This window comes from Pollicipes pollicipes, unplaced genomic scaffold (genome assembly GCF_011947565.3).
Source record: "Pollicipes pollicipes isolate AB1234 unplaced genomic scaffold, Ppol_2.1 Scaffold_4295;HRSCAF=5057_pilon_pilon_pilon, whole genome shotgun sequence".
NCBI lineage: Eukaryota > Metazoa > Arthropoda > Thecostraca > Pollicipedomorpha > Pollicipedidae > Pollicipes > Pollicipes pollicipes.
Genome location: NW_023596461.1, coordinates 6,175,036 through 6,202,387, shown reverse-complemented (window position 1 = coordinate 6,202,387; position 27,352 = coordinate 6,175,036). Strand labels below are relative to the sequence as shown.

Sequence of the window (27,352 nt, the reverse complement as noted above, 5' to 3'; positions counted from 1 at the left end):
CATTCATTGTCCGCATGTACCTGCCGTCAAACCACACGAACTGGAAACGGACCGCCATCCCGATCCAGGACCCCTTCTTAGGACCAGGACCCGAGACCGGTGCCCAGGACCCGGACCGCCCGCCCGCCCGCCCGCCCGCCCCGGGACCGGTGCGCCGGGCCGAGCATGGCCGGTGGCAGGCCCATCTCCCGTCCCATCTGGGCGCCCATCTGTCGGGACGCGGTCGGTGTCGACACGGGAACGGCCGACCAGATTGTGTTCCGCCGGCCGACGCCCGCATGTGGGCCGGCAGGACAGGGCTGACCAGGGCGGGGCAAGCCCGCGAGGCAAGGCAAGGCAAGGCAAGGCAAGGCAAGGCAAGGCAAGGCAAGGCAAGGCAAGGCAAGGCAAGGCAAGGCAAGGCAAGGCAAGGCAAGGCAAGGCAAGGCCGTTGCAGGACAGGACAGGATAGCGCGGAGCTATGCAGGACGGGACAGGCCAGGGGAAGACAAAGGAAGGCAAGGCGGGGCTAGGCTGGGCTAGGCTAATCTAATCAGGCGTGAGACACGGGCAGGGTAGGGTAGGGGACTGGCGTGACGCTGCTCAGCCCCGGTGCTCTCTGGCGCCGTGACTCCGGCGAGACTCGGCTGAGTGGCTTTGGCCACTGATTCGGTCAATGGGAGGTTCGCCTTAGAGACGTGCGTCGTACAGAGCTTGCAGTTTTGATTGCTATATGTAACCAACGCCAGCTATAGGCACAGCAGGGCGCGAACGGCAGCGAACGGCGGCCGCGCGGATAGACAGCTTCTCCGTGCTGCCTCTCGGTTTCTGTTTTGTAACGTTGGCTGCTGAATAGGCGTCCTCAGGGGCGGGGGGGGGGGGGGAGCGAGCCGGCAGCTCGTTACCACTTGTTTGACATGGCCGGCCGTCGACACCGGACGGACGCTGCACATTGGCCCGTCCGCCCATTCGTGGCGGCCCTTTGCGGCTGGCGGCCGGTGACAGCAGGAGCGGCCGCCGGCGACGGCAGGAACGGCCGCCGGCGACGGTAGGAGCGGCCGCCGCCGCCAGACGCCGAAGCGCCGAAGCGCCGACAGAGCCGGCCCGACGGCCGGCCGGGCCCGGGCGTCGCGCCTCCGGCAGTGGAACGGAGCCGCAGCGCAGCTGGTGGCGCCCGCCGGGACGCTGAAGCACGCAGTATGACGCTTGCCGTCATCACAGCCATCGCCATCACCGTCACCGTCACCGTCTCTACCATCGTCATCATCATCAGCTCCATTGCAGTCATTTGTTTCATCATCATCAACACCAGTGACGTCAGCGTCGTGCGTACGAGGTTGCGGCGCCGCTCCCTGCATATTGGCAGCCTATTTGGCTGGCCCTGGCGGCTCCGTCGTCATTCCGCGGGCTGGCTATTGCTATTCCAATAGCGAGGGTTCCTGATTGGAACGCATTCTTGACTAGCGCGCGCGCTAGAAAGATCCGCCTCTTCAAGCGGTGTCGCGCCGTTGGAATCCATCGGCGGTCGTTGGGTACGGGTGAACTCCATGTAGAACTGAAAGAAGGCGGCATAAAACGGCAGAGAAGTGTCGCACCCACGCCCAAACGGGCTGTCGCACCGATGTTATCCCCAGCCACGCCTGCAGATCCACTCCAGCAGACCCTGCTCACACACGCACACGCACGCACGCACGCGCGCACGCACGCACGCACGCACGCACGCACGCACGCACGCGCGCCCGCACGCACGGGCGCACGCACGCACGCACGCACGCACGCACGCACGCACGCACGCACGCACGCACGCACGTACCGATACCTGCGCCTCACCTCTCTCCAGAATGGTACCCGCGCCTCACCTCTCTGCAGGGCGATACCCGCGCCTCACCTCTCTGCAGGGCGATACCCGCGCCTCACCTCTCTCCAGGACCATACCCGCGCCTCACCTCTCTCCAGGACCATACCCGCGCCTCACCTCTCTCCAGGACCATACCCGCGCCTCACCTCTCTCCATGACCATACCCGCGCCTCACCTCTCTCCATGACCATACCCGCGCCTCACCTCTCTCCAGGACGATACCCGCGCCTCACCTCTCTCCATGACTATACCCGCGCCTCACCTCTCTCCATGACCATACCCGCGCCTCACCTCTCTCCAGGACCATACCCGCGCCTCACCTCTCTGTAGGGTGATACCCGCGCCTCACCTCTCTGCAGGGTGATACCCGCGCCTCACCTCTCTCCAGGACCATACCCGCGCCTCACCTCTCTCCAGGACCATACCCGCGCCTCACCTCTCTCCATGACCATACCCGCGCCTCACCTCTCTCCAGGACCATACCCGCGCCCGACCTCCCCAGGATGCGGCCCTCTGACCATTCAGCACGGTCTGGGAGCGGAGCGTGGCGGCCGCCGACGGGCCCCAGACGGGGCAGAGGCTGTGGCCGGCTTCTCTGCCCCTCTGGCGGGGGTATGCACTGCCCGCGGCGGGCGAGGACGCCGACCTCGCGTGCCGCCCGCGACTGAATCATGAATGCGGCCCGATGAGGGCGAGCGGTGGCGACGTCTCATACGGCAACACTGTCGTGATTTGGGGCGAGGCCTGATTCGGTTTCCGTTCCCATTCCCGCCATTGTCTTCCTGTTTCGGTTGGGATATTGGCTCTTATTCGTTTCCACCGTCTTGTTATTGCGAGATGCGTGATGTATGTGCGTCGTCCCGTCCTCCCTCTTTTGTTATCCCACATCCCTCACATCGTCTCCCCCACTCGTCCCCAGCATAACTTCCAGCTCGTCCAGAGCGAACATCCGGCTTTCCAGCAATGCATGGATGCGCCATCCCCGCGTACATCTTCTCGTCTCCTTTTTGCGACGTCCGTTTGCCATCTGCAGCGTCTCCGCCACCGCCCTCAATATCCGCAATAGCCTCCCTGGGGCCTCGGGGCAGCCCGACGGGCACTCTCGACCCCGTCCGCCTCGCTGGCCGAGCAGACGGCCCATGAAATCAGTGCGACGGCGACGAGTGACCCGGGCCGGCGCTCGTCCCGCCGCGCGGCACCGCCGCCGGCCAGCAGCGCGCGACCTGGGCTCGCCCTCGGTCCGCTCCGCCGCGTCAGGGCGGGCCGTCGTTCGACGGCAATTGGCAGGATCAGGTCAGCCGATGGCCGGCGCCGCCGCCGGCTCGCGCGGCTCCGGGCTTCAGGCCCCCCAACAGACCTCGCTGTTTGGGTCGGGGAGGGGGGGAGGGGGGAGGGGGGAGTGCCGCGGTGTGACTGGGATCTTCTGCTGGTGACGTCTTGTTTGGGGAAGTCCCGCGATGTCTGACGAGCGGCCAGAGATGGAGCCGTGGGCTTCGTTTCTGATCATTTCAGGGAAGGGCGCTTCTGAATTTAGAGCATTCACGAGGACTGCCGCTTTTAGCTTTGCCGCCATTTCTGGCAGCGGGCACAGAGGACGTCGGTGCGCCCTGGACGGCGTGGGAGACGTGTGGTGGCGTAGTTCCGCTCGGGTCTCCGTGCTGCCGGCCACGGCTGTGGTGTACGGCGACGGACCGGCGCGGCGTGCGCCCCCGGCCGGTCGGAGACACGGACGCCACTTTTAATGCTGTTTACGACGGAACTTTCGGTGCTCGGCCTTCAGGGACGACTGCCAGAGCTCGGAGTCTGCCGCCGAAGACATTTTGTGGGCCTGCGACGGTGTCGTGGCCACTGACACGCGGACGACGTGCGCAGCACAAAACGATTTATTGCTGTTCTCACGCCGTGTATTTTTAACTACCAAGACGAATGTACGTACTTAGCCGGCGGGCGTTTTTTATGCCTCAGCCTTTTGCCATTTTTACGGATCCGCTCGGGTTTCCGAATGCCTCACTAACCCCGCTCCCTGCATTTGATGTCGTCATTGCGGCTGGAAATGAGCGTGATAGATCTCTGCGCGAAAGGCGTCGCGGGAGTGGGGGGGAGGGGAGGCTAGCAGCAAACCTTAGCACCCAAGATAAAGACAATGCGTCGCGTTCAGAAGGGCCTGCGTCGTAACATATCCCGAAGTAGGGTAAACCAACAGGCGTGTTGAACTGCTCGGGGCCGTGATGAGACTGTAAGGACGGTAAATTTGGATTGGTGCAGCCATTCATGGTTATGCAGTCACGCAACTGTTGAAGATTCACATCGCCGTGGGATGGCTAGACGATGTAATATTGCAACCAACTGCCATGCAAGCTCAGTGTTTAGTCTTCATTAAGGTTAGCGGAAACCGGCGCGGCGAGCGCTCGTTTTCAGTCATTAGATGAGAGGTTATGAACTTCCATGGACGACTCCATGCGGATTTGTCTTCTTCGCTCGGGACCAATCCATCTCCTCGTGACTGTTGTGCTCTGCGTCCGTGGCGCGCAGCGTTGGCACCGGCCGATCACATCATAAAGCACCGTGACATCCGTGGTCACCACAACCACCTCCAGCCTTGCGCCGGACCCTCCCCCGCCCCTCCGCGGGTCCGCCGGCGCCGTGCTTCGCCGTCTGGAGAGGCACGATTCGCCGGCCGCCGTACATCGCCGGGCCGGCAGCCGAACGGCGCTCGGCCGCCCGGCACGTGGGCGGCTCGCGGCCGCCGATTTAGCGGCCGGAATCCCCAGTCGCGTCCGGGGATGACACCAGCACAGGCGGCGGCCAGACGCCTCAGAGGCGCGCCGTCAGGGAGGACGTGACGCCCCGAGGAGGGTCGTCAGCAGTGACGTGACACTGCAGACGTGACGTGACGCCGGGAGGGGCGCTGCCTCCGCCGGCGTGCCGTGACGCCCCCCGCGCGGCGTGCCCGGCAGAGCCCGGCCCGCGCCGCCGATCCGCGGATAGAGTCGGCAGCCGGCGGGCCGACGGAGGGCCGACGGAGGGCCGACGGGAGCAGGCAGCGGAGCGGCGGCTGACTCGGGCCGGAGCGGAGCTGCGGCCGGCACCCAGCTGTCGATCAGCGCCCGCCCGGCGGCGTCCGAGCTCAGGCGGCAGCGCGGAGCCGGGCGGCGCCGACGCCAGCTTTTGTTTACCTCGGCGGCCGACATGAATGATGGTCATTGGGTGGTAGGACGGAAGCAAGTATGTATGCAACGCACTGCTTCGAATGGCCGCGAAAGCTTGCGGCCATAACGCGATATTCGTCGGCAAATGCGCCGCGTCAATGCGCCGCTAACCGATACAGCGCCGGCACAACAGGCCTCATTACGCCGTCCAGCTCGGTGGGTGGTGTCATCCCCGCGGCCGACCCGGCCAGCCGGCGACACCGCCGACCGTCGTCACTGTCGGCGGTGACGGGCAGCCGCTGGTACCGACCATCGACTGAGGACATCGCCAGCATAGTGTGCTGGCGATGTCCTTAATGGAGGTCTATCTTACGTTTGGAACGACCGGTGATTGGGGGCGATATCGTTCGGGTCGGGTGGCGACGCGTCACTGACGGTTCACCCAGCGCTGACACTGGTGAACTCGGGTCGGGTGGTGACGCGTCACTGACGGTTCACCCAGCGCTGGCCCTGGTGACCTCGGGTCGGGTAGCGACGCGTCACTGACGTTCACCCGGCGCTGACGCTGGTGACCTCGGGTCGGGTGGCGACGCGTCACTGACCGCTCACCCAACGCTGACGCTGGTGAACTCGGGTCGGGTGGCGGCGCGTCACTGACCGCTCACCCAGCGCTGACGCTGGTGACCTCGGGTCGGGTGGCGACGCGTCACTGACCGCTCACCCAACGCTGACGCTAGTGACCCTGGGTCGGGTGGCAACGTGTCACTGACCGCTCATCCGGCGCTGACGCTGGTGACCTCGGGTCGGGTGGCGACGCGTCACTGACGGTTCACCCAGCGCTGACGCTGATGACCTCGGGTCGGGTGGCGAGGCGTCACTGACCGCTCATCCGGCGCTGACGCTAGTGACATCGGGATCTGCGATGCTCTACCGCGGGAGAGGCGCTCTGGGGGGGGGGGGGGAGGGGGGTAGAGACGGTCTGGGTACGACGCAAAATGACTGGTATCCAATTTTGTAATATTGTCTGTTTGTCTCGTACTTGGAAATGTTTCCACGTCGACGTGACATTTCATTTTTACATTGGATTCCTGTCTGGTGTGGGCGTTTAGCTGACGCGGGATTATCGAGGGAGTTGGTAAATGTGCAGCGCTGATCTCGCGATTACGCGGAAGGTGCGGTGTTCACCGACACTCTTCGACGGTGGCTGCCTCGCCCTTAATATGGTTTTATAGAACAGCCGAGGAGCTCACCCGCGCGCCTTAATAAGCTCGTCGGCTGCCTTACATTAGGCGCGTGGGTGACTCGACGCACTTTGAAACGATTGGAGCGCTTCAGGCGGCGCAAAATCCTTCAGTTATTGCCGGATGCCGCTGTCGATTAACCCCGTTTTGATTGTTCGTCCGTCCCTTTAAATCAGGGTCGATCCAAGTTATATATTTTCATTTTCTTGCACATCCTTTATGCATGACTGTTCTCTGTTATTCTGAAGTCGCCTTTTTCTCTTTTAACCTCTGGTTTTCTCTTTTTCTCCGTGTCATTAGCCCCACTGTCTGCACCGTTCCGATTTCCTGCGTACGTTCCCGAATGATCGGGATGCCTCACTAAAGGCTCGTCGTCCAGGGCCTGAATCGCCTTGTTGGCAGCGTGCTCGGCTTCCACGCGAGCGATGTGGGTTCGATTCCCGGCGGGCGCAATGACCTCCGGGCGTATCATGGCCAGTGCGGGCGCCAGCGCTTCGTAAAAGGTGGCGCGATTACTTGCGCTACGCAACCCTGAAACAAAGGCTGCCGGTCCAACTGGCTGCGGTCCGTCGGCCCCCCGCACGCTCCGGCGGCGGCACCCGCGGCACCCGCGGCACCCGCGGCACCCGCGGCACCCGCGGCACCCGCGGCACCCGCGGCGGCACCCGCGGCACCCCGCACGCTCCGGCAGTGGCACCGGCGGCCGTCCTTGCGGTCGGCCACCGGCTTCCGAATGTCGACCTGTCGCCGAGCTGGCCGGGCGAGAGTCGACCTGTCATCGAGCTAGCCGGGCCGAGGGTCGACCCGTCTGGGAGCTATCGCCAGACGAAGCAGGCGGTCATTCCTCCCATGGGCCTCGGAGCGCAGGCCGCGCCGCTCTGAGCTGGCAGCTGCCAGATGTAAAGACATCCTTATGTAGATGGCGAACGGGGCAATCTGGGAGCTGAAGCGGAGCTTCCTTTCTTCTTTTGCGCTCCCTTTTGCGCGAGAAGTGTGTCATACCACAGACACGGTCTGATATCTGCGTGCCGGGATGTTCGTCGGGAGATGGGATGAGGTGCTTCAGCTCGTGCCCTACGTCGCAACATAGCGCACTCAGTGCTCCTACAGTGCTCTCCTGCTCGGTGACGTAACACATTTTGTGCTCCTCGGAGCTTGATGCGGTGTTTTACCCCGCCTAATACGCTACCGTGCGGTTCAGCCAACTCCATTGTTACCGCGCCAGTCATGCAGGCAGCAATGATGTACCATGTAGCCATTACGTAATGGCTCATACCACAGCGGCTATTGCCTTATTGCTCATTTTCTGCGATGCGTGTCTTGCTGTATATGATGATCACCATCATATCCATTCTGCCTTTCTTTTTCGCTCGACTACCGTATGTACCTTTCCAACCACCTGACAGTCGAAAAGACTTTTCAATTCAGGAGCTTTTACAATGGATTTTTCCCGCCTCCAGACGAGGTGCATTACCGTGTCGCCACGACTGGCTCGGTCGGTCCGGAGGAGGCTGCCGCCGCCGCCGCCACCAGGCGAGGTGGCGGGCGGGACCCGGCCCGTCGCGAGGCGAGGTGGCGAGCGGGACCCGGCCAGTCGCGAGGCGAGGTGGCGGGCGGGACCCGGCCCGTCGCGAGGCGAGGTGGCGGCGGGACGCGGCCAGTCGCGAGGCGAGGTGGCGGGCGGGACCCGGCCCGTCGCGAGGCGAGGTGGCGGGCGGGACCCAGCCGCTCGCGAGGCGAGGGGGCGGGCGGGACTCGGCTGGTCGCGAGACGAGGGGGCGAGCGGGACGCGGCCGGTCGCGAGGCGAGGTGGCGGGCGGGACCCAGCCGCTCGCGAGGCGAGGGGGACGGCCGGTAATTGTCGGCGACGTCTCCTCAAAGATGTCGCTGGCGGCGGCGGCTCGTGGGGAGATCAGGTGTTGGTAGTTACACGAGCTGGCTGGGCTCTTGTGCGCTTGTTTGCACGGGGTCGACGCCTGGGGGCGATGGCCAACGCTGTTCGCACGAGACGCGGGGCGTAAGTCAACCGCAAACACGGATCATGCCTATCACGCGCGGAGGTCAACATCGTTCGCCGGTTGTGTGTTTACCGTGAGGACACAGCCTTACATTCTGAGTGGGGCGAGTCGACTGACTGCGGTGCCTTTGTGCCGCGTGCATGTAGCTCGGCGTGTGCCGTCGGTGTGAAAGCCTAACCTCTCACGATGCAACGAATCCAATCGCCCAAATCTCCCTCTCAGCTGCATTCTGTAGCACGCCGTCCGCTCTTCATTTTTGCCGGGTGACTCACTTGAGGGTTTTGTGTATTCAGAGCGGCTCTGGCCGATCTTCGGTAGTGCCGGGGTCTTGGAGGCCGCCCGACTCAGTGACGCTGCTTGGGACGCTCGCTGATGGTGGGGGCTGCCGTAGACAGCCGCTCCGTTCAGCGGCTCCGGCGGTTAACTGCCGCCGTGTCGGTAACGCCAGGTCTTACCTCGAACGCGCCGGACGTTAAACGTTACGGCACCCGGCCTGTTAAACGTTAAACGTTACATTAACGTTACACGTTACCGCCCGGCCCAGGAGCCTGAGGCGTCTCGGACTATGGCCGAGCCGGCCCGAGCCCCCCAGCCCCCCCCCCCCCTCCGCCCCCGGGTCACGCTGAATCAGGCCATTGACCATTCTTCACTCTAAAACCGCCCTCTGGAACGATTGGTGCACTCTGGAGCCTCCCGCGTCCGACTGAACCACTCTGGACCTCCCGGCAATAAAGCGGACCACTCTGGACCACTTTGGACCACTCCAAGCCGCGGCCGGGCCACGTCCGGAACCGGCTTGGTTTGGTTCACCGAAGCCAGCTGGCGCATCCGCGAAGGAGGAGCTGTTGCGGCGACTTGGCCCACCACCGCAGTCATTCAAACTTCTATTGAGTTAAAACTTGTTTGAAGAAGTTGGCCGACTCGAAGGGCCTCACTTGATGGCGCCCAATCCCGGAGTCGGCCTGCTATGGCCGAGCTGCCACGCTGCCCGGGACCGGGCCGGGCCGGGCCGCGGGCCCGAAGGCTGACTGAGCTGCTGGGGCTGATGGTGGCTAGCGCCCTGTGTTCTGGGTCCCAAACTGTCACAGCCACCGGAGCTCCGATGGTGACCTGTATGTAGGGGAGGGGGGGGGGCGGCCTCGATTTAGGGGAGCTCCGGTGATGGCCTGTGCGCAAGAGTGGAGGGGGGGGGGGGAGGGGGCTGGATGGTGGGGGAGCTCCGGTGATAGCCTTGTGCAGTGGCGGCCTGGATGGCGGCCCGTGGGCTCGGCGCTCGTGCGACTTGCCTTGCTGTGTGTCGGGCTTGGATGTGTTGGAGGCTGGAGGAGCGTTGTCTCAGACGTTCCGGCTCGTGACAGACGCAGCAAGTTTGTTTCTTGAAGGGATGCAGACATTGAATGCGTGTAGAATTAAAACCGAAAAATGTGATAGCGCGGTTATTTTACGATGAAAATGTTTATGGTACTTCTACGTAACAGGCTGCAGAAACGCTAAAGCACTTGCATGGTGGGAGTCAATTGATCTGTGTAATTATTCATCATTACTTAATTGGTTCTGCCCATTTATATGCTGGCGGAAAGCGTCGACGGTTGCAAAGTAGCTGCACGATTCTGGACTGAGACAGGCAGGATTTTAATGAGCTGCAGCCGTGTTTTAAGTTGGCTGGGTTGTTGAATTGGGGAAGCCTTAATTGTTTGATACTTGGTCGGTCTCTGAATTCAGAATTGCTACAGGCATTAACGCTGGTGGCAGTTGTCAGGAACTGTACGATTATCTTTCAAGATGGTGGATGTTGACAAGCCCGCCACAATAATTCAACTTTTGGCTTTTTATCAATCCTTGCAGCGGCGTTAGTTCACACACACTGCAGCCCGTCATTCCAGCTCTGTTGACAAGTCTTATGAACTGAACTGAGTGCGGCTTCGGAACCGTCTTTCACGACTTCGAGGCCTTTGCTGTATGGACCGCGGCACATCGCACGAGCGGCTCGTCGGGGGCGCCCGCGCCGCGCGCCAGTGATCCGGCGGCTTTTTCTGCCCCCGACCCTACGCCCCGTTGTTATGTTAACATCAGCGCGCTGTTGAAAGCCGAGTGACGTCGGGATCGACGCTGTTCAATTCAGCCGGTGTGTGTGTGTTCAGCGTCGCCGGACGGCCGTCCCTCGTCAGTCACGGCGTGGCGCCGCTGCCGGCTCCCGGGGTGGATGGCCCGCTCGCAGCGGCCCAGTCGACTCCGATGCTAATGCCGTAGGATGCGCCCTAATCCGGCCCGAGACAAACGACATGCTAATGTGGTGGGACGAGTGCTGCGCACCGGCTCGGGCCAGCGGCGGGGTCAGGCCGCTGGGTCGGATCTGGGTCGAGCCTGGGTCAGGCCCGGGTCAGGGTGCTGGGTCAGGCCGCTGGGTCAGGCCTGGGTCAGGCTGCCGCGACCCCGGACATCGGGCCGGTCAGCGTGGCCGGCCCGTTCGGCGTACGACCTTCGATGACTTTGTCATGGAATTTGGAAGCATGAGGGCTGTTCGATTATTTCGAGAAGCATCAACTTCCATGTCATTCATGTCGCGATTAGTGGTCACTTTGTGAGCGTTCAGCGTGGCGGGTGTTGGCAAGTGGCTGTCCGTGTGGTGCGGTCAAACTCGTCACCCGAAATGAGCTGTGCAGCTTATGAGGTTCTGAGTTCGGCTGCGACAGCCTATTCAAAGACTGACGATTGCGTCCTGTCTCTTTCAGTGTTCCCCGGGATACCTCCGGCACCGGGGATGCCCTGCGCTGGAGAGGATCGTAAGTGACGGACATCGGTCGAGCCAAATGCCCCTTGCGGTGCTTTGTCTTCGCAGTTAATGACAACCGCAGGCCGGTCGCGGTCCGGTTTCGCAGTTTTTGTTTCTCAAAAGGGTAGCGGTGTGTAGTTTGGCTCAATGAGTGAACGGAGTAAGCAGCTGCCGTCTGTGTGAGCATAACCGCAAAACTGGACCCAAGCCTGGAAACTGCACGGGCATTGACTTGCCTCACATTCAGAGACGGCAGGCTGCCCGCAAGGGTTGGGGAACACCCAGCAGAAACTTAACAAATGTGGACTGTAGCTCCATTGAGCAGGAGACCACTTCCTCACATTCAGAGACGACAGGCTGCCCGCAAGGTTCGAGGAACACCCAGCAGAAGCTTAACAAACGTGGACTGTGGCTATATTGGGCAGGAGACCACTTCCCTGATACCTAACCAAGCTGCGCTCGACCTCTGTGATTTGGAACGTGTTTTGTCCAAATGTCCTGGGCATCTAGTGTCGTGCTGAAAGTGCCATGGGTATATGGTATGTGAAGGCGGCTTGTCGTTATAGATTGTCACATGATTATCCTATCGTAGATCCCGACAGACTTGCCAACAAGTGTGTGGTTTCGCCATTGTTTTGCTGTAACTGCATGCTATCTAGAGTATTAAGCGCATGCAATGGCCCCCACCAGCTCCATTCACGACACGAAACGGCCGACATGATATCAAGATGTCAGTCATAAGGTATGTAACTTGATGGAGGGGAATCTGCCGAATGATTGCCTACCGACATGGACCGGTCACGACGATTCCAAATACTATTTTGATCGGTGATTTAGGTGTCTGTTGGGCGCACACAGCGGTAGTAATGACAGAGAAATGCTTGGTGATTTAGGTGTCTGTGGGGCGCACACAGCGGTAGTAATTGCAGAGAAATGCTCGCCAGGGAGAGTGGGGTTGACATTTATATCAGAATAAGCCCTAGAACCCGCCAGTTCAAGCCATTGTGCTTGACATGTGGGCTGCTCACGGTAATTGAGTCGCAGCTTGTGTCGGACTGTCGGGTATCTAACTGGCCTGACTCCGGGGACCTGAGCAGGGAGTGCCAGCTTGGCAGTATATTTGCTCGGGTCCAGGTCCAGGTATGGTCGTCTGCTTGGGCCCCAACTTCTTCTCTTGGTCTGCCATGGCCCCAACTTCAGCTCTTTGTCTGCTTGGACCTCAGCCTCAGCTCTGTCTGCTCGGGCACCAACCTCAGCTCTGACTGCCAAATCCCCAACCTCATCTCTTTGGCTGGTTGGGTCCCAACCTCAGCTCTTTATCTGCTTGGGCCCAACCTGGGCTCTTTGACTGCTACAGCCCCAACCTCAGCTCTTTGGCTGGCTACGTGCCGACCTCATCTCAGTTTGTTGCTCGGGTCCTGACCTCAGCGCCTGTCTACTGATTGGGTGTCGACCATGCTGGGTGGCGTGGCTCGCTGAGCGACCCGGCTCATCCCAGGCGTCTGGCTCGTCGGCCGCCAGCTCCATCTGCAGCTCATCACCCCGGCGGCCGTGCGGCAGCTGCCACCGCGGGCGACCGGTCCCTTTCCCTTTCTTCCTCGTCCCTTTCTCCCTTTCCCTTTCTTTCTCGATGTAGCCTGACTCTTGGCATACCATTTTATAGCTAATGTCCTCGCTGCCAGAACTGCCCTAATGCATCACCTTACGCTTATCATAATAAGGTGACATCTGGCACAGGGAACCCCAGCTCACCTGTTTCTCCAAGTCAAGTTTCATCTGGTCTCCATTTTTCGAGACCCCTTATCAGTTTGACGTTATGAGGAAATTTAACCACTTTATTTTCTAATCCTATTTCAATACTGTTAACAAAAATATTAAAGAGCAAAGGGCCCAACACCGATCCCTGTGGAACCCACTCTACTACCTCTCACTGGGATTTAGTACCATTGAACACAGCCCAAAAGTACGTACCCTATCCTTCCATACCCTACCTAGCCAAGCAATTTTCCCTCAATGCCGTGCATGTTGAATCTTCTAAGAGACGCTGGTGTGGAACTTTATCAAGCGCCTCATTAAAGTCCAGTTAAACGACATCTGAACTATTGCCTTCATCTACCTGACTAGTAACATGCTCCATGAACCCCAGAAGATTTGTAAAACAGAGCCTTTCAGAAAGAAAATCATGCTGACTACTATCAGATGATGCGTATCTGATTATGACTGAGTGTCAGCCTCGATTTGTGTCGCATGGCAGGGCATCGATGTTTCTCGAAGACCGCTGAGTGGGCAGGTCGAAGGGTGGGATTCTCGGTGCTTTTTGAGAAAAATGGCCCCGTTGTGGGTCTCGGCGGGAGCTGCTAGAACGTCTCAGATGTTGGGGCCTTTAGCATGCTTTCAGGGACAGTCCAAATCTCACGCCGTTGGGCCATTCAGGAAGGCCATGCAGCTGCTCCGAATAATCAGCGATCATTTGATACGTGCTATACAGTCCGCCAGTATCATTATCAGTATCATTCAGTATCATCATCGTCATCAGTATCATTAAATGTCCGCTTGGCCGTGGGCCCCACGCTGCGCCCCGCACTGACAATAACGCGACTGTCCGCGCTCCCCTAAGCCGCCCTCTCGCGACGTCCGGCACCTCGCCATTGTCGCGTCTGCTCCTCAAGCCGGGCTCGCCCCACATTGTTTCCGGCCGCGCGCGCCTGCCGCGACAGCCCCCGTCGTCCCACGGCGCCGCCCCGCCGCGGCGCATGTCGCTGTCGTCGCGTCGCCTCCGACGGCTGCCGCGCGCCGCCCGCGTGCCCCCCGCGCGCCCCCCGCGTGCGCCCTCGGGCCGTCCGGCCGCGGTGCCGGGCCGCGGGCCGCCTGGTATTCCAGGCGGCGGCGGCGGCGGCGGCGGCCGAATGCATAATGCAGGCTTTGTTTGAAGCGTCGTCTGCGCTGCGTCGGCTGCGGCTGGCGTCGGGCCGCTGATCCGCCGGTGGCGGTGGCAAGGCGTGGGCGATCCTCCGCCGCGGGAGGGAGCGGGCCCAGCGCGGCGTGGCGGCCTCCCCGCCGGACTGAAACAGGGCGGCGGCAGGTGGAGCGGGCGTCGTCTGCGCCGGGTCGGCTGCGGCTGGCGTCGGGCCGCTGATCCGCCGGTGGCGGTGGCAAGGCGTGGGCGATCCTCCGCCGCGGGGGGGAGCGGGCCCAGCGCGGCGTGGCGTCCTCCCGACCGGGCCGAAACAGGGCGGCGGCAGGTGGAGCGGGCCCGGGGAAGGGATGGTTCGCTGCCAGCTCGGGAGTTCGCTCCGTATGCAAGTGGGCTGTTGATTGCCAGGGCGCAGTTCCTCGGTGAGAAACGATCAGTTGGGCTTCCGAACCTTGGTTGCATGCAAAGAGGAGAGATTGGCTGACGGCTGTTTTTTCCGCCTCTGGGTGAGTAAAGAGCTATGGATATATCGGCTCAAGCTGTAGCGCATCCCCGAGAAACGGGAAGGTGTGACCAGCCTGCAGAGGCGCAGCCTCTGAGGGCTATCGGTTCGCAGCTCACGGGACCACGCATTTAGTTCGCTGAAGGGACCAGTTCGCTGAAGGGACAATGCATTTAGCTCCTGTAAGAGAGACGGCCAGGTTCGGGACAGGGCTCTCATGCTGTTTATCCTGGATGGGCTTTTTCTGAGCAAGCTCAATCGACCCTATATTTTGTTTAACCTCATTCGGCAAAAGGTTTTGTATATATATATATATATATATATATATATATATATATATATATATGTATATATATATATACAATACGCACACACACACACACACATATATATATATATATATATATATATATACATACATACATACATACATACATACATACGTACAAAGCCTTTATTCCCCCAATAGCATCGTTTCACCAACAATACGATATCGATATGCCCAATTCCCAGGCAATCAAGACGCATTCAAAGCAACTGATCAAGGCAATCACGGTATTTAGTGAACAGTTTTAACACCTTTTGATCAACTTGAATTTGAAAGTGTGATTGCTCGTGATGCGACCGCCGATACGTGTATGTAATATGAAACGTTTGTTATTGGGCTCAGCGCATTTCCTTCGTTGCATTTTATTCCGATGTATTCGAAGGGTTTTTGATTTTACTTGAGGCGTTGCTCTTATATTCGAAGTTCCTTTTCATCTCCAACAACTTGCTGATGTAATATACATCAATCAGCTTAGACGCAACATATCCTGAAGTTGCGCCTCCAACGAATTGATTTATTGGAGAAGTTCACTACCAACGCAACGTTTTCTCGATATTTCCAGTTATTTCTGGTTAGTCCAAGACACTGAAAAGACTTCGATTTGGGTTCCCAGACCCAGCTGAATCGGTGGATGGGAGCGAGGAGGCCGGGCATGTTGATTGCCCCACTTCGTAAAGTCGACCGGTCGTTTGTTGAATGCGGTGGCACCGACGTGCAGCCGCTATCGCCCCAGCCCGAGAGCGGGCTTGACGAAGAGGCCTGTGCCATCGGAGGAGAGAGCGACAGTTCGAGAGAGAGGGAGGGACGGAGCTGACTCGGGGGAGGGGGGAGAGCTGACGATGATCACGCGCGGCCCCTCCGGCGCTGTCGTTATCGGCGTCGGTGGCTGGTCGGCGGACACGCTCATTGGGGCACTCGGGAGCGGCGCCGGCGTCGCCCGGCCCCGTCCGACGCCCGAGGGGACGCCAGGCGCGGGCCGGGTCAGCGGCGGGCTGACCTCTCACGTGCCCAGAGGCTGCGTCAGACAGAGCCGACACGGAGCAAGGGCCGAGGCTCCGCAAGATCACGCTAGAATTGGGTGCAGGTAACGGCGCGCGCTGTGCTCATTTTTAAAGCAGGATGAATAACCGTGCGCCATGGTTCGTGAGCGAACTGCAAATGTCTTGACTAGGTCGTTTGTTTCTGTGGTTCCCATGGCAACGAGGTGTCGCCGCGATGTCCCTGTGTTGGTCTTTACACCACGAGTCGTTTCTTTGGTGCCAGCTGCAACGCTTGACTAGTCTTGGAGGCTTCGTCCACCATGGAGCTGAACCAACCGGTCAAAACATGCGGTGATATTGGGGCGGATATTAAATGGGGCCCGACTGCGGGAACCGCTCGCTGGTAATTGGAAATGAGCGTTAACTAACGAGCATTAACTTTTGAGCGCGGCGTCAAGTGGTCGTTTGAGTTGATGAAGTTGGCTCACTCGCTGGTGGCGACACATGACCGCGGCTGAGATGGCTGCGCAGGACGCGGGGTAGCCTCGGGCTTGCGAGTGTGGCAGGCAGGCAGTCTTAGTTGACTGCTGGGAGGGAGGGAACAGCTGGGAGGGGGGAGGGGACAGCTGGGAGGGAAGTGGCAGATGGGTCAGAGGTGACAGATGGGAGAGAGATGACAAATGGGGGGGGGGGGAGTTGGCGCTGGGAGTTTGTGACCGCTGGGAGGGAGGGAACAGCTGGGAGAGAGGTCACATATGGGAGGAAGGGGGCGGCTGGGAGTAAGGTGACTGCTCGGAGGGAGGGGACAGCTGGGAGAGAGATGACAGCTGGGAGGGAGAGTACAGCGGGGAGAGAGGTGACAGGTGGGGGGAGGGGGGAAGTTGCCTGTCGGAGGACAAGTATAGCCGATAAGGGGGGGGGGGCACCGCTGTGAGGGGGTGACGTTTGGGAGGAAGAGGTCAACCAGGGGAAGACAACTGAGCGGAAGATGACGTCTGGGAGGAGGTGACTGCCGGGAGGGAGGTCACGGCCGGGAACAATTTGACAACAGGGACTGATGTGACAGTTGGGACAAGATGGCAGCTAGGAGGAAGGTGACGGATGTGAGGGAGAGTACAGTCAAGAGGAAGGGAACAACATTGGAAAGTGGTGACCGTTGCGAGTCTTTCATGCGCCAGGGTGCTGGCGTCAGTTGTGTGGGTTTGTGTTTCCGCACGTGGAAAAGCGAACAGGCGCGGAAACACGCCATGGGAGATACTGTCATTGGGTTGGCGCAGGTTCGTGCGAGAATTCAGCGGCGCTGGTGGGACATCCACCAGCGCCGCGAACTCGACGCAAACCACCCACAGCGTCCACAGTCCGCACCAAACCTAAGCCTGATGCTAACCCGCCCGTATTTGTAGGATCTGGCGTGATCCGGCCGACGGCGGTGCTCCGCCATTGATTTGGGGCCAGCGCGCGTGTATGAGCCCTTCGCGGACAGGTTTGACATGGCCACGCGCCACCACCCAGCGGCTCGGCGCTGCCGTGTGCCGGGGCGGCCGTCGGTGTCAGGGAAGTGGCCTCAGTCCGCCGGCGGGCGCGAGCCAATTGTCCCCTCCACGCCCTCCGAGCGTGCTTCGTCCGGCGGGCACGTGTTGTGACGTCATGCCGCCCAGCGGAGGGCGTGACCTGCTCTGACCTGGCGTGTTCGTGTCGACAGGTAGCATATACCGGCGTGGGGCCCGCCGGTGGCGCAAGCTCTACAAGGTCAACGGGCACATCTTCCAGGCCAAACGCTTTAACCGGGTGAGTCCTGACGTTTGCCTGAGTTGTGCCTGTTGAACGAGTTGTGCGTATCAAAACAGATCACGAATTCTAGAGCGAGGAGGAATATTAAATGCTAGGCGGCTTTTCAAGTTCAGCTAGTGCAGACACAGTGGAACGGCGCCACCTGTGGTCTTCAGCTCACAGTGGGGTCTTCAGCTCACTTTGTCATAAGGCTGGGACGCGAGCGCCGCGTCGCATTGCTGCTGCCTGTATTCCGTACAGGCCTCCCACGAGCCCCATGCTGAAGCGGAACTTTGCAGCGGCATTGCAGCGTTAGGGGTGAACGGCAGACGGCACGATACAATAAAGCGCGCCGGAGGAAATGACGCAACTTTCTACGCATGCAACTAAACAAAAACAACAGTTTTTCGGTGGGCTTCTTTTCAATGCTTTTTTAGGAGCTCATTCGTTTCAAACAGCAGTGTTTGGGCCGCGTTCCCGTTGCTGTTGTGTGGACCTGTCATTTGCCTGACCGACCCAAGACGGCAGACTGCAGCGACTGTCCTATGCCCGGAATGACCGGCAGTGTTCTGGCTCTCCGAGGCGGCCTGGCGCCTGCTCTGCGCACCTGATCCGAAGACATTTTACAGCTCTTGGGCGTTCAGGGCGTGAACTGTAGATTGAGTGGGTCCTGGGCACGAGACAGAGTCGAGAGCAGAGGCTCAGCCAGAATTGGCGACGGGGAGCTACCAAGATTTGCAAGGGAGGGGGGGGGAGGTAATGTTTTAGGAGCGGTCCCAGACTCATTGACATAACGTACGCACTTCGCACAGGTTAACAAACCCCACAAACGATGATAGGTACAGCACCTAGCGTATTAATGGGCTATCGATTTACGTTTGCCCTGGTGCCTTATGCAATTCTTCCAGCTGCGTTCCGTGCACATTCCCTCGGCTATTCGCTAGTCCTGCTACCAAATTACGTCTGCTGGGCCATACATGTCGCTGCCCATGGTAGTGGCCATGATATTTCTTGCCCAAACAGTTTTCCTGGTCACCAGATTTCGACATTATGTTCCGTAGTGTCTGTAGTGTAGTGTAGTGTAGTGATGAATAACCGCTCCAACCTGACTGGGGTGGTCGAGGGGCTTAAGCTCCCTCCTTGACTGCGCCACTGGTCGGGAGCGCCGAGATGACTTGACCCAGACTCTTGTAGGGGCGGCCAACATTGACGTCAATGCATAAATGCCCGTGACATCGCGTGCGGGTAATGCCCTTAACTCACGCAATGCGTTCATATATCATACTTCCACAGCGCGTGACTTTAAATGACCTAGATAAGTGGGCCTCAGTCGATATCGCATGCATACCCCACTCGAACGAACGCCGCCTGACTGCCGGCACGCGCGGGCCATGCTGCGGTCCGTATTGGCGTTGTTCGGCGTCCTCGCCAAGTTGGGCGGGCGGTGTCGGCGTCCCAGCCAGAGGCGCTCCTATTCTGGTCCTGTCTGGAGTCTGTAGTCAGTCTGCCACGGCATCTGGAGCTAAACTCGTCATCGCCGCAATCCCCAACGGAAGAGTGACAGACCTTATCCTCGGCTTGTCCTCTTGTCCTGCTGTCGCTCTGCCCTTGTTTTCCGGCTGGCTCATTGTCTGTGCACAGTCGTCCCCTTGTCCTCATGGTGTCCCACACCTGGCTCCCCGCCCTCCACATATTATCTTTTCCTTGTCCCCTACACGTTCTCTAGTGATCCTGCCGTTTCTTCTTACCCAGCGCTTCTTCCTTTTACGTTATGCTCTTCTTTCCCGCAATCTTACCGTCCCCAATAACTTGTGCGCCGAAATCTTGTAACCCCTTCGCCTCTCCTCCTTGCCTTCCCATCGTCCTCTTCTAGACTTTCGTTGCGCTCTGTTCGTCACTGGGCTGTCCGCCTCTGTCCGCCGACCGGTTGGGTCGATCGCGAGACCGTAACCCGTCGCCGGGACCCTACGGTCCCGCTGGGTCGCGGGCCAGTCCAGGGCAGCCCCGTCGCCGAGGCCGAGTCAGCCGGCCGGCCGGCCGGCCGGCGCTCCTGCCACTCCTGACCTGGGATCGATGGCAGAAGCCGTCATAAGCTGGCCCGCCGTGGCTCTGTGCCGCGCCGTCGCCCGACTCTGCCGCGGGTGCCGCCGAGGTCACGGCTGCTGGGTGGCCTTCGGCGGACCGTCGCTAATGGTCCATTCCTGGACCACGTCTGGGATGGGCCACCTCACCCACGCCCCAAGCGGGGCCGTCTGCGCCGCTGCGCCGGCGCTGCCGCCCCCGTTCACCGGCGTCCTGGCGCTGCGCTCACCGAGAGGCGCCGTCGGACGGCCGTCCACCGTCCCAGAGTCCTGCCGATCCTGGTGGACGGACCGCGAACTCGGCGCCGTGCAGGGACACTCGCGCTAAATAATGGAGCACTCCTGTGAAAACGGCGCCGCTTCCCGCGCACTCGGTGCACCGCACCGCGTCAATGCCAGCGCGGCTGGCCCCGCGGCGGGCTGGGGCGTATTCAGATGAGGCCGCCGGCGGCCGCGGCGCGCCCGCCCTCCCGCCGCTGGGATTTCGTTCCGCTCCGGATGAGGTGCGCTTCCGCTCGGCCTCTGCCGTTCATCGAATTCCCAATCAGCCGGCCGGCTGGCCATTAGTTTGTCATTCGGCGCGGCGGCGGCGCACAGGCTCTGCCGCCGACCGCGCGCCGGAAGGGGCGGCTGCTCACGCCGCGCCGGAAGGGGTCACGGCTCGCGCCGCACTGGAGAAGGTTGTCGCTCGCACCGCGCCGGAAAGGGTCACGGCTTGCACCGCGCCGGAAGGGGTCACCTCTCGCGCCGCGCCGGAAGGGGTCACGGCTTGCACCGCGCCGGAAGGGGTCACCGCTTGCACCGCACCAGAAGGGGTCACGACTCTCGCCGCACTGGAGGAGGTTGTCGCTCTCGCCGCGCCGGAAGGGGTCACGGCTCTCGCTGCGCCGGAGGAGATGGCTGCTCACACCGCGCCGGAAGGGGTCACCGCTTGCACCGCGCCGGAAGGGGTCACAGCTCTCGCCGCGCCGGGGGAGATAGCCAGCCGTACCGCGCCGGAAGGGCCACCGTCTGCACCGCGCCGGAAGGGGTCATGGCTCTCGCCGCGCCGGGGGAGATAGCCACTCGTACCGCGCCGGGATGGGTCATGGCTCTCGCCGCGCCTGGGGAGATAGCCACTCGTACCGAGCCGGAATGGGTCATGGCTCTCGCCGCGCCAGGGGAGATAGCCACTCGTACCGCGCCGGAATGGGTCACGGCTCTCGGCGCGCCGGGGGAGATAGCCACTCGTACCGAGCTGGAATGGGTCACGGCTCTCGCCGCGCCGGGGGAGATAGCCACTCGTACCGAGCCGGAATGGGTCACGGCTCTCGGCGCGCCGGGGGAGATAGCCACTCGTACCGCGCCGGAATGGGTCACGGCTCTCGCCGCGCCGGGGGAGATAGCCACTCGTACCGCGCCGGGATGGGTCACGGCTCTCGGCGCGCCGGGGGAGATAGCCACTCGTACCGCGCCGGAATGGGTCACGGCTCTCGGCGCGCCGGGGGAGATAGCCACTCGTACCGAGCTGGAATGGGTCACGGCTCTCGCCGCGCCGGGGGAGATAGCCACTCGTACCGCGCCGGAATGGGTCACGGCTCTCGGCGCGTCGGGGGAGATAGCCACTCGTACCGCGCCGGAATGGGTCACGGCTCTCGGCGCGCCGGGGGAGATAGCCACTCGTACCGAGCCGGAAGGGGTCACGGCTCTCGCCGCGCCGGGGGAGATAGCCATTCGTACCGAGCCGGAATGGGTCACGGCTCGCGCCGCGCCGGGAGAGATAGCCACTCGTACCGCGCCGGAATGGGTCACGGCTCTCACCGCGCCGGGGGAGATAGTCGCTCGCGCCGCGCCGGAATGGGTCACCGCTCGCGCCGCGCCGAGCCGACCGGTTGGAACGGAGGGAGCAGTGGTTGAGAAGGGACAGCTGGGGTGCGGTGTCCGGCCGTGGCCTTGTGAGGGCGGGCGCAACCCGAGCGGCTCATTGGGCCAGCTGGACCTGGGCTAATCAATGAAGTATCCAGTGACCCGTGCAAATGGATTCCAGAGCATTATGGATCGTATTGTGATTTATTATTCACAGCGCGCCTGGCGATACCCGATAACCAAGTAATTATACTTTACATAACATGCAAAAGTCCTATAAAACCGACGATAAAACATTGGAATGTTGCCGCTGAAGAATGGAAACGCTCATATTATAGCAAGTTCAGCGGTCATTTTAGTGTTCACTGGGCGGCGATCGTTTTAGTTTCGCGCAGTCTTCGGTCAACACCTACGCTGAATGCAATTGGAGAGTGCCAGTGATGTACTGAGCAAGCATCCGACGTTACCTGCGAAGCATTCTTCATTGTTTGCCGGGCGGTTAGCGATAATCTAAGCTTTTAGTCGACCGCCCTCGATTTAGAGCTTGACTATAACGGACCGTGCTGTGATTAAAAGAAGCCGCTCGTAATCGGACCGGCGCTGTGATTGCCACGATGAGGAGGCGTGTCACTTCACCCATCATGTTCGTACGCGACTTACTGGCCAGATGCTGGTCGGGGCAGTGGGCGGGACCGAAGGGTGCGATCCTAACCTGGCTTCACCCAAGTCTCGACGCTGGCTCGCTCCGTACTCTGTGTAAAAGGGTCGCTTGTTGTCCGCTTTTTAGTGGGCCCTTTTCGATTATGACAATAGTGTGCTGTGGTTGTATCGCAGGTGCGTATCCGTACTCTGTGTAAAAGGGTCGCTTGTTGTCCGCTTTTTAGTGGGCCCTTTTCGATTATGACAATAGTGTGCTGTGGTTGAATCGCAGGTGCGACCGATGGCTTTAGACTTTATAACAAAATAGAACGTGACAGAGTGGTAAGGTTTAATCAGATGGCTGTGTTGTGTGTGTTAGACTGTTTGCATTCACCCACTCCGGCCTTAGTTGACCAGAATTCTCTGACCTCGTCTAACCGTGGCTGTCTCTGACCCTTGTTGCACACCACGGCCACATCATGAATCATCGCGCACCTACTCAGGGCGTTCACGCCAAAGCCCATCACGCTAATCGGTGCGCCACGTTAGACGCATTCATCAACGTGGGGTAACAGCAACACTGAACGATCCTTCCGACTCCGAGTGTGCCGTCGTCGCCGTTTCGCATCTCACGGCATCGCCTCTCACTATGTCATCTCTCACGGTCTCACCTCTTACCGTACCACCGCCTCACCTTCCACTGTCTCACCGCGTCATCTCTCACCGTCTCACCGCCTCATCTCTCACCGTCTCACCACATCACCCCTCATCGTCTCACCATCTTACCTCTAACCACCTCACCTGCCACCGCCATACCTCTCACCGTCACACCGTCTCACCTCTCACCACATGACTGCTCACCGCCTCTTCTCTCACCGCCGCCCCTCACGTCTGACCGCCGCCTCTCTTCTCCACAGAGCGCGGCGTGTGCCTACTGCGCCGACCGGATCTGGGGCCTGGGCCGGCAAGGCTTCAAGTGCACTCAGTGCAAGCTGCTCATCCACAAGAAGTGCCACAAGCTGCTGAAGAACAAGTGCACTGGCGAGATCGTGCCGCCCACGCACCTGCGCACCGACTCGGCGAACGGCGAGCGGGATGCCCTCCCACCCGGTGAGGGGCGCGCGCGGGGGCGTGGTCGTGGTGACACTCTCCTGCGACTGAAGGAAGCTGGTGGTGAGGTGTCATGTCACGCTGGGGAGGGGTTGCGCTGTCCTGTTACGGCGAGGGAGGGGTGATGATGTTCTGCTGCTGCCATGGGAGAGTGGCTCCGTTGTCTTGTTGATGGAGGGCGGTGCTGCGGTTCTGTGTCTGTGAAAAAGAAGCGCTGCGAGACCTTCCTTTCCCGCTCCATCTGGTGCTGATAACGCTAATTGCCACCTCGCCTCGCGCCACCACCGCGCACGAACGCGTGAGTGGACAGACGGCCGCCACGCGCCGACGGCGCTAGGGGCTCCACCCTCCGGGTCCGGCGGAGCGCGAGCCGCCCCGGCTTGTGGCGGCGTCGCCGATCGCGTCGCGGCGGTATGACGTCGGATGCAGCTCCGTCGCGCGGCGTCTCCGGTGGATCCGGCGGCGGGCCTTCCTGCCCGCCGTCGGACGCGGGACGATCCATTCATCCCGGCTTTGTCCCGGGCTGCCGCCGCCCGATGCTGGTGATGGATTAGGAACAAACGGATGGCGCGCGGTGTTTTGCGGCCTCATCCGCTCGTCGCGAGGTCAACCGACGCTCGTCAGCCACGTCCCGGGGTGGCTGATCCGCACAGCTAGTGCTCGCTTGTCGTTCGCACGCCTTCCTTGTGACGGACGCGGGGCGACGTCATTCAACAATGTCCGACATTGTGGAGTTGTTAAAATTGAACCCGAAGGTTCGATCAGCCACACCGGACTAGCTGTGCTGCCGGGTCTGGCTTGATCGGGGAGAGCTCTCACGGATCAGTACAAGCTGCGCTGCTCAAGTCCTGGAGCCAGCGTGCGCTAACAGGGCCCGGCCCGCACGCTTCCGCCGCCGCCGCTTCTGTCAGGGCCTAATTGGCCGTTAGAGGCGTCTCGCGACCGGTTGTAAGACGGTGCGCGGCACGAGCGGCGTCCTCGGGGCGGTGAATCGACGTCCGTATGGGTGCCCCCGGCGTCACCCTACCTGCCGCCGCCGCCGCCGCCGGGCGGCTGCGGAGCTCGCGTCGCGTGCGCGGCCCCAGCCGCTGATAATACTGGACGACGGTGGCGTTCACGCGAGCACGTCCGCTCGACGCCGCCGGACAGCGCGCCCGCCGGACAGCGCACCCGCCGGGCAGTGCACCCGCCGGACGGGGCCGAACGGCGGGGAAGGCGTGATCAGGGTGGGAGGTCAGGGGACCGGTGGGTCGGCTGTGGGGACCTACGCTGCGGCCCGCGGCGGGGGTGCTGGCAGACGCGGAGGAGAGGACCCTCAGCCCTCCGGGCATCTTCAGTACGTCTCACTCGGGGTGCGATCGTGAACAGGGCGCAATGCCGCCTACTTGGTGCTCAATCTTCATTTTAAGACGTGATGACCGAATTTGGCTCTCCCCTGTTTTTGATCACATTTATATAACATAGCTGCTAACGATATTCGCTGGTCTTGTGGGCTAGCTGGTTCAGTCCTAACCTGTCTTCTGCAAATAGCTCAATGTCGTAAGGTGTACACTAGCCACTTGATGTGGAACGGAAAAATGAACTCTTCGCCATTCTGTGGGCAGCCCCTGGGAAGACCAAGTGGCGAACGTTGCGCGTCTCTCACCAGGCCGGCCTGGCATCCCAAAATGGGGCACGAGATGGGCCTATTTAATCCCACTGCATAGCATCTCATCCGGCGGAGACTGTTCTATGCGGGGCTCGCCTGGCGTTTCGGCTTCTCTGGCCGCGCGTGGTCCAGCCACTTGTCCGCCCCGACCCCGACCCGACCCCGGCGTGACCCCGACCCGACCGCGTCCAGACGCGGCGCCCCGTCGGGCGCGGCCATCGGGGCACCATTTTCATCGGCGACACTGGCCCGCGGCTGTGCTGACCTTTGCGACGAGTCCAAACACGCCGCTCGGCCGAGTCAGCTGGTGATTGGGCGTGCATTCGAAGCGGGCCCGACGGCCGTTTGTGGGCCGCTGCGGGCGCCGGCCCACTGCCAAGTCGATGTGTCGTCCGGACGTCGAGGAGTTGCTGACTGGAATGGGCTCGACATTAGCCACGGGATTGGCCCCGCTCCGCCGCGCCCACGCCCTCGGCCTCCGCTCGTCTGACTGGGAAGTGGGTGTCGTTCTTGTCACGTTGCGGCCGTGGTGAATTCGTGCTGTATGCATGACGAACGTCTTCCAGCGAAACGCGGCGAGTAATGCATGTGATGCTGCTGTCGGCGGAGAGGCAGGCGAGTCGATGCTCTCGGAACAACTCATGCTGGAGCGAGTGGCGGGTGCATTTCCAGCGCGGACCGGGTGCATTTCCGGGTGCATTTCCAGCGCGATCGCTATTGCGCTCTGCCCCGCTGATTCCTCTCCTACCTCTCCGTAAGCGCTCGTCCCCATTGTCCCGCGTCGGGCTCTCGTCGCGGTGACCTGTCGGGCCGAGCGTGGCGTGATGCGTGTCTGTGTCGCGGAGGCGTCGCCCACTGCTGCTCGCCGTTCGCCGCGCGCTCTTGTCTGAGCTGGCGTCTGCATGTGTCACTGTCGACCCTGGCGTGTGTTGCAGACGCGACCAGCGTGGTGCCGCCGACCAAGGCGCACGTGCCGCTGCCCATCGAGGACGCCACCTCGGCGCCCACCGAGGTGGTCAGCGTGGACGCGCCGTCGGCAGGTCAGCAGGCGCCCCGGGACGGCGCGCCGGCGCCCGGGCGCAGGGGACCGACAGGGTGTCAGTGCCAGCGGAGGGGAAGGGTGTCGGCGCCAAGGGGAGGGGGAAGGGTGTTGAGGCCGGGGCAGGGGGGCCGACGCCATGTCGGCGGCGGCTGGGGAAGGGGGGAGGGGCGCAAAGCGTATCGACGCTAGGGGAAGGGGTCCGACAGGATGCCGGCACCAGGGGGGGGGGGGGGGGAGGGGAGGATGGCGACGCCGGGATGGATGGAACCGGCGTCAATAGGTGTGGTTTGGTGCACACCCGTCCCCCGCCCCCCACCAAACCTGCAACGATCGGCTGCCGAAATGACGCGGCTGATGTCTGACGTCGCTGGGGCTGTATGACGTCATTAGGCGGTACTGACGTCAGAGGCCGCGTGCCCTCAACTGGCACCGATGGCGAGGCCGCCCAGCGAAACGGCGCAGTGACGTCAGCTACGGCGCGGCTGGCCGGTAACGTTAAGTTTGATGGCCATGCCACGGGGCTCGTATCGCGTCGAGTGGTGCCACTGAGCACGGGATGCTGCAGCGTCTGAGACTCCAGCGCTGCAAACGCGCCATGGGAGCCTGGTATGGATGTGTGGAGAGAGGGGTGGGGGATGGGGGCAGTGGCGCGACAACCGTGAGGCGCTGTTTGTCAGTTGCGTCAGCATTTCCCGAGCCATAACCCCCCATGTTTGATGGGAGGTTATGGCCCGGGGACTGCTGATGCAACCTCACATGTCTAGCCTGGTCGTGGTCTTAAAGCACGGCGACACGGTGCCGCCCGTGAAGTCGGCGTCGGCAGCTGCTGCTGGCTGCCGCGGGCCGTTCGTTCGCCCGCCCTCCCGTTCGGTCCGGCGTCTGTTATGGTGCGACTCCCGACCTGATCAGGGCGGCCCCAGGGCGGCCCGGTGTCGCGGTCCGCCCCGGCGTCCGAGCGCAGCCCGGCTGCGCCTCCTTTGAAGCCGGTCGTCGCCCGCGGCCCGTGAACACGGCCTCCCCGCTCAGCCGGCCGCCGCCGAAGCTGGCCGGGGCCAGGCTCCCGACGGCGACGGCGGCGGCGGCGGCGGCGACGGCGACGGCAGCTCGTTTCACGCCCCCCGCGGTGGCGGGCGCTAATGGATGGCGCTCCGTCTCGTGCGTCGCCGGAGGCCGACGCCACTGTATCTCAGCGCTGCCGGGGGGCGGCCGCGCCCGGCTGTCTCGGCTGTCGCCCCCGGCGGCGTACATTTCAGTGATGGCGCGTGGCGGCGACGCGCAGCCGCGCGATGGGACATGCAAGGTGATGGAGGTCTTCATCGATGGGCCCGCAAAGTGACGCGGACTTCCGCTGGCAGGCAACACAGTGCTCCTCGGGGGTGCGTGCTCGGCCCTCAGCCACGGGTGGAGGGGTGGGTGGAAGGAGGGGGTGGGGGTGAGGATCCACAGGCTTCTCTGGAGGCTCGCAAAGCGATGCA

The 27,352-nt window shown here is 61.6% G+C and overlaps 1 protein-coding gene across 3 annotated transcripts in view; it reads left to right on the top strand.

The window, feature by feature from the left end:
* aPKC (protein kinase C iota type) overlaps positions 1–27,352 on the top strand; it is an 88,375-nt gene that overhangs the window by 26,894 nt on the left and 34,129 nt on the right. For all 3 annotated transcript variants that reach the window (XM_037219152.1, XM_037219153.1, XM_037219151.1), the window contains exons 5-8: positions 10,978–11,028; positions 17,445–17,530; positions 22,995–23,187; positions 25,771–25,875. In XM_037219152.1, the coding sequence (XP_037075047.1) occupies positions 10,978–11,028; positions 17,445–17,530; positions 22,995–23,187; positions 25,771–25,875 (435 nt within the window). The remainder of the gene's footprint in view (positions 1–10,977; positions 11,029–17,444; positions 17,531–22,994; positions 23,188–25,770; positions 25,876–27,352) is intronic.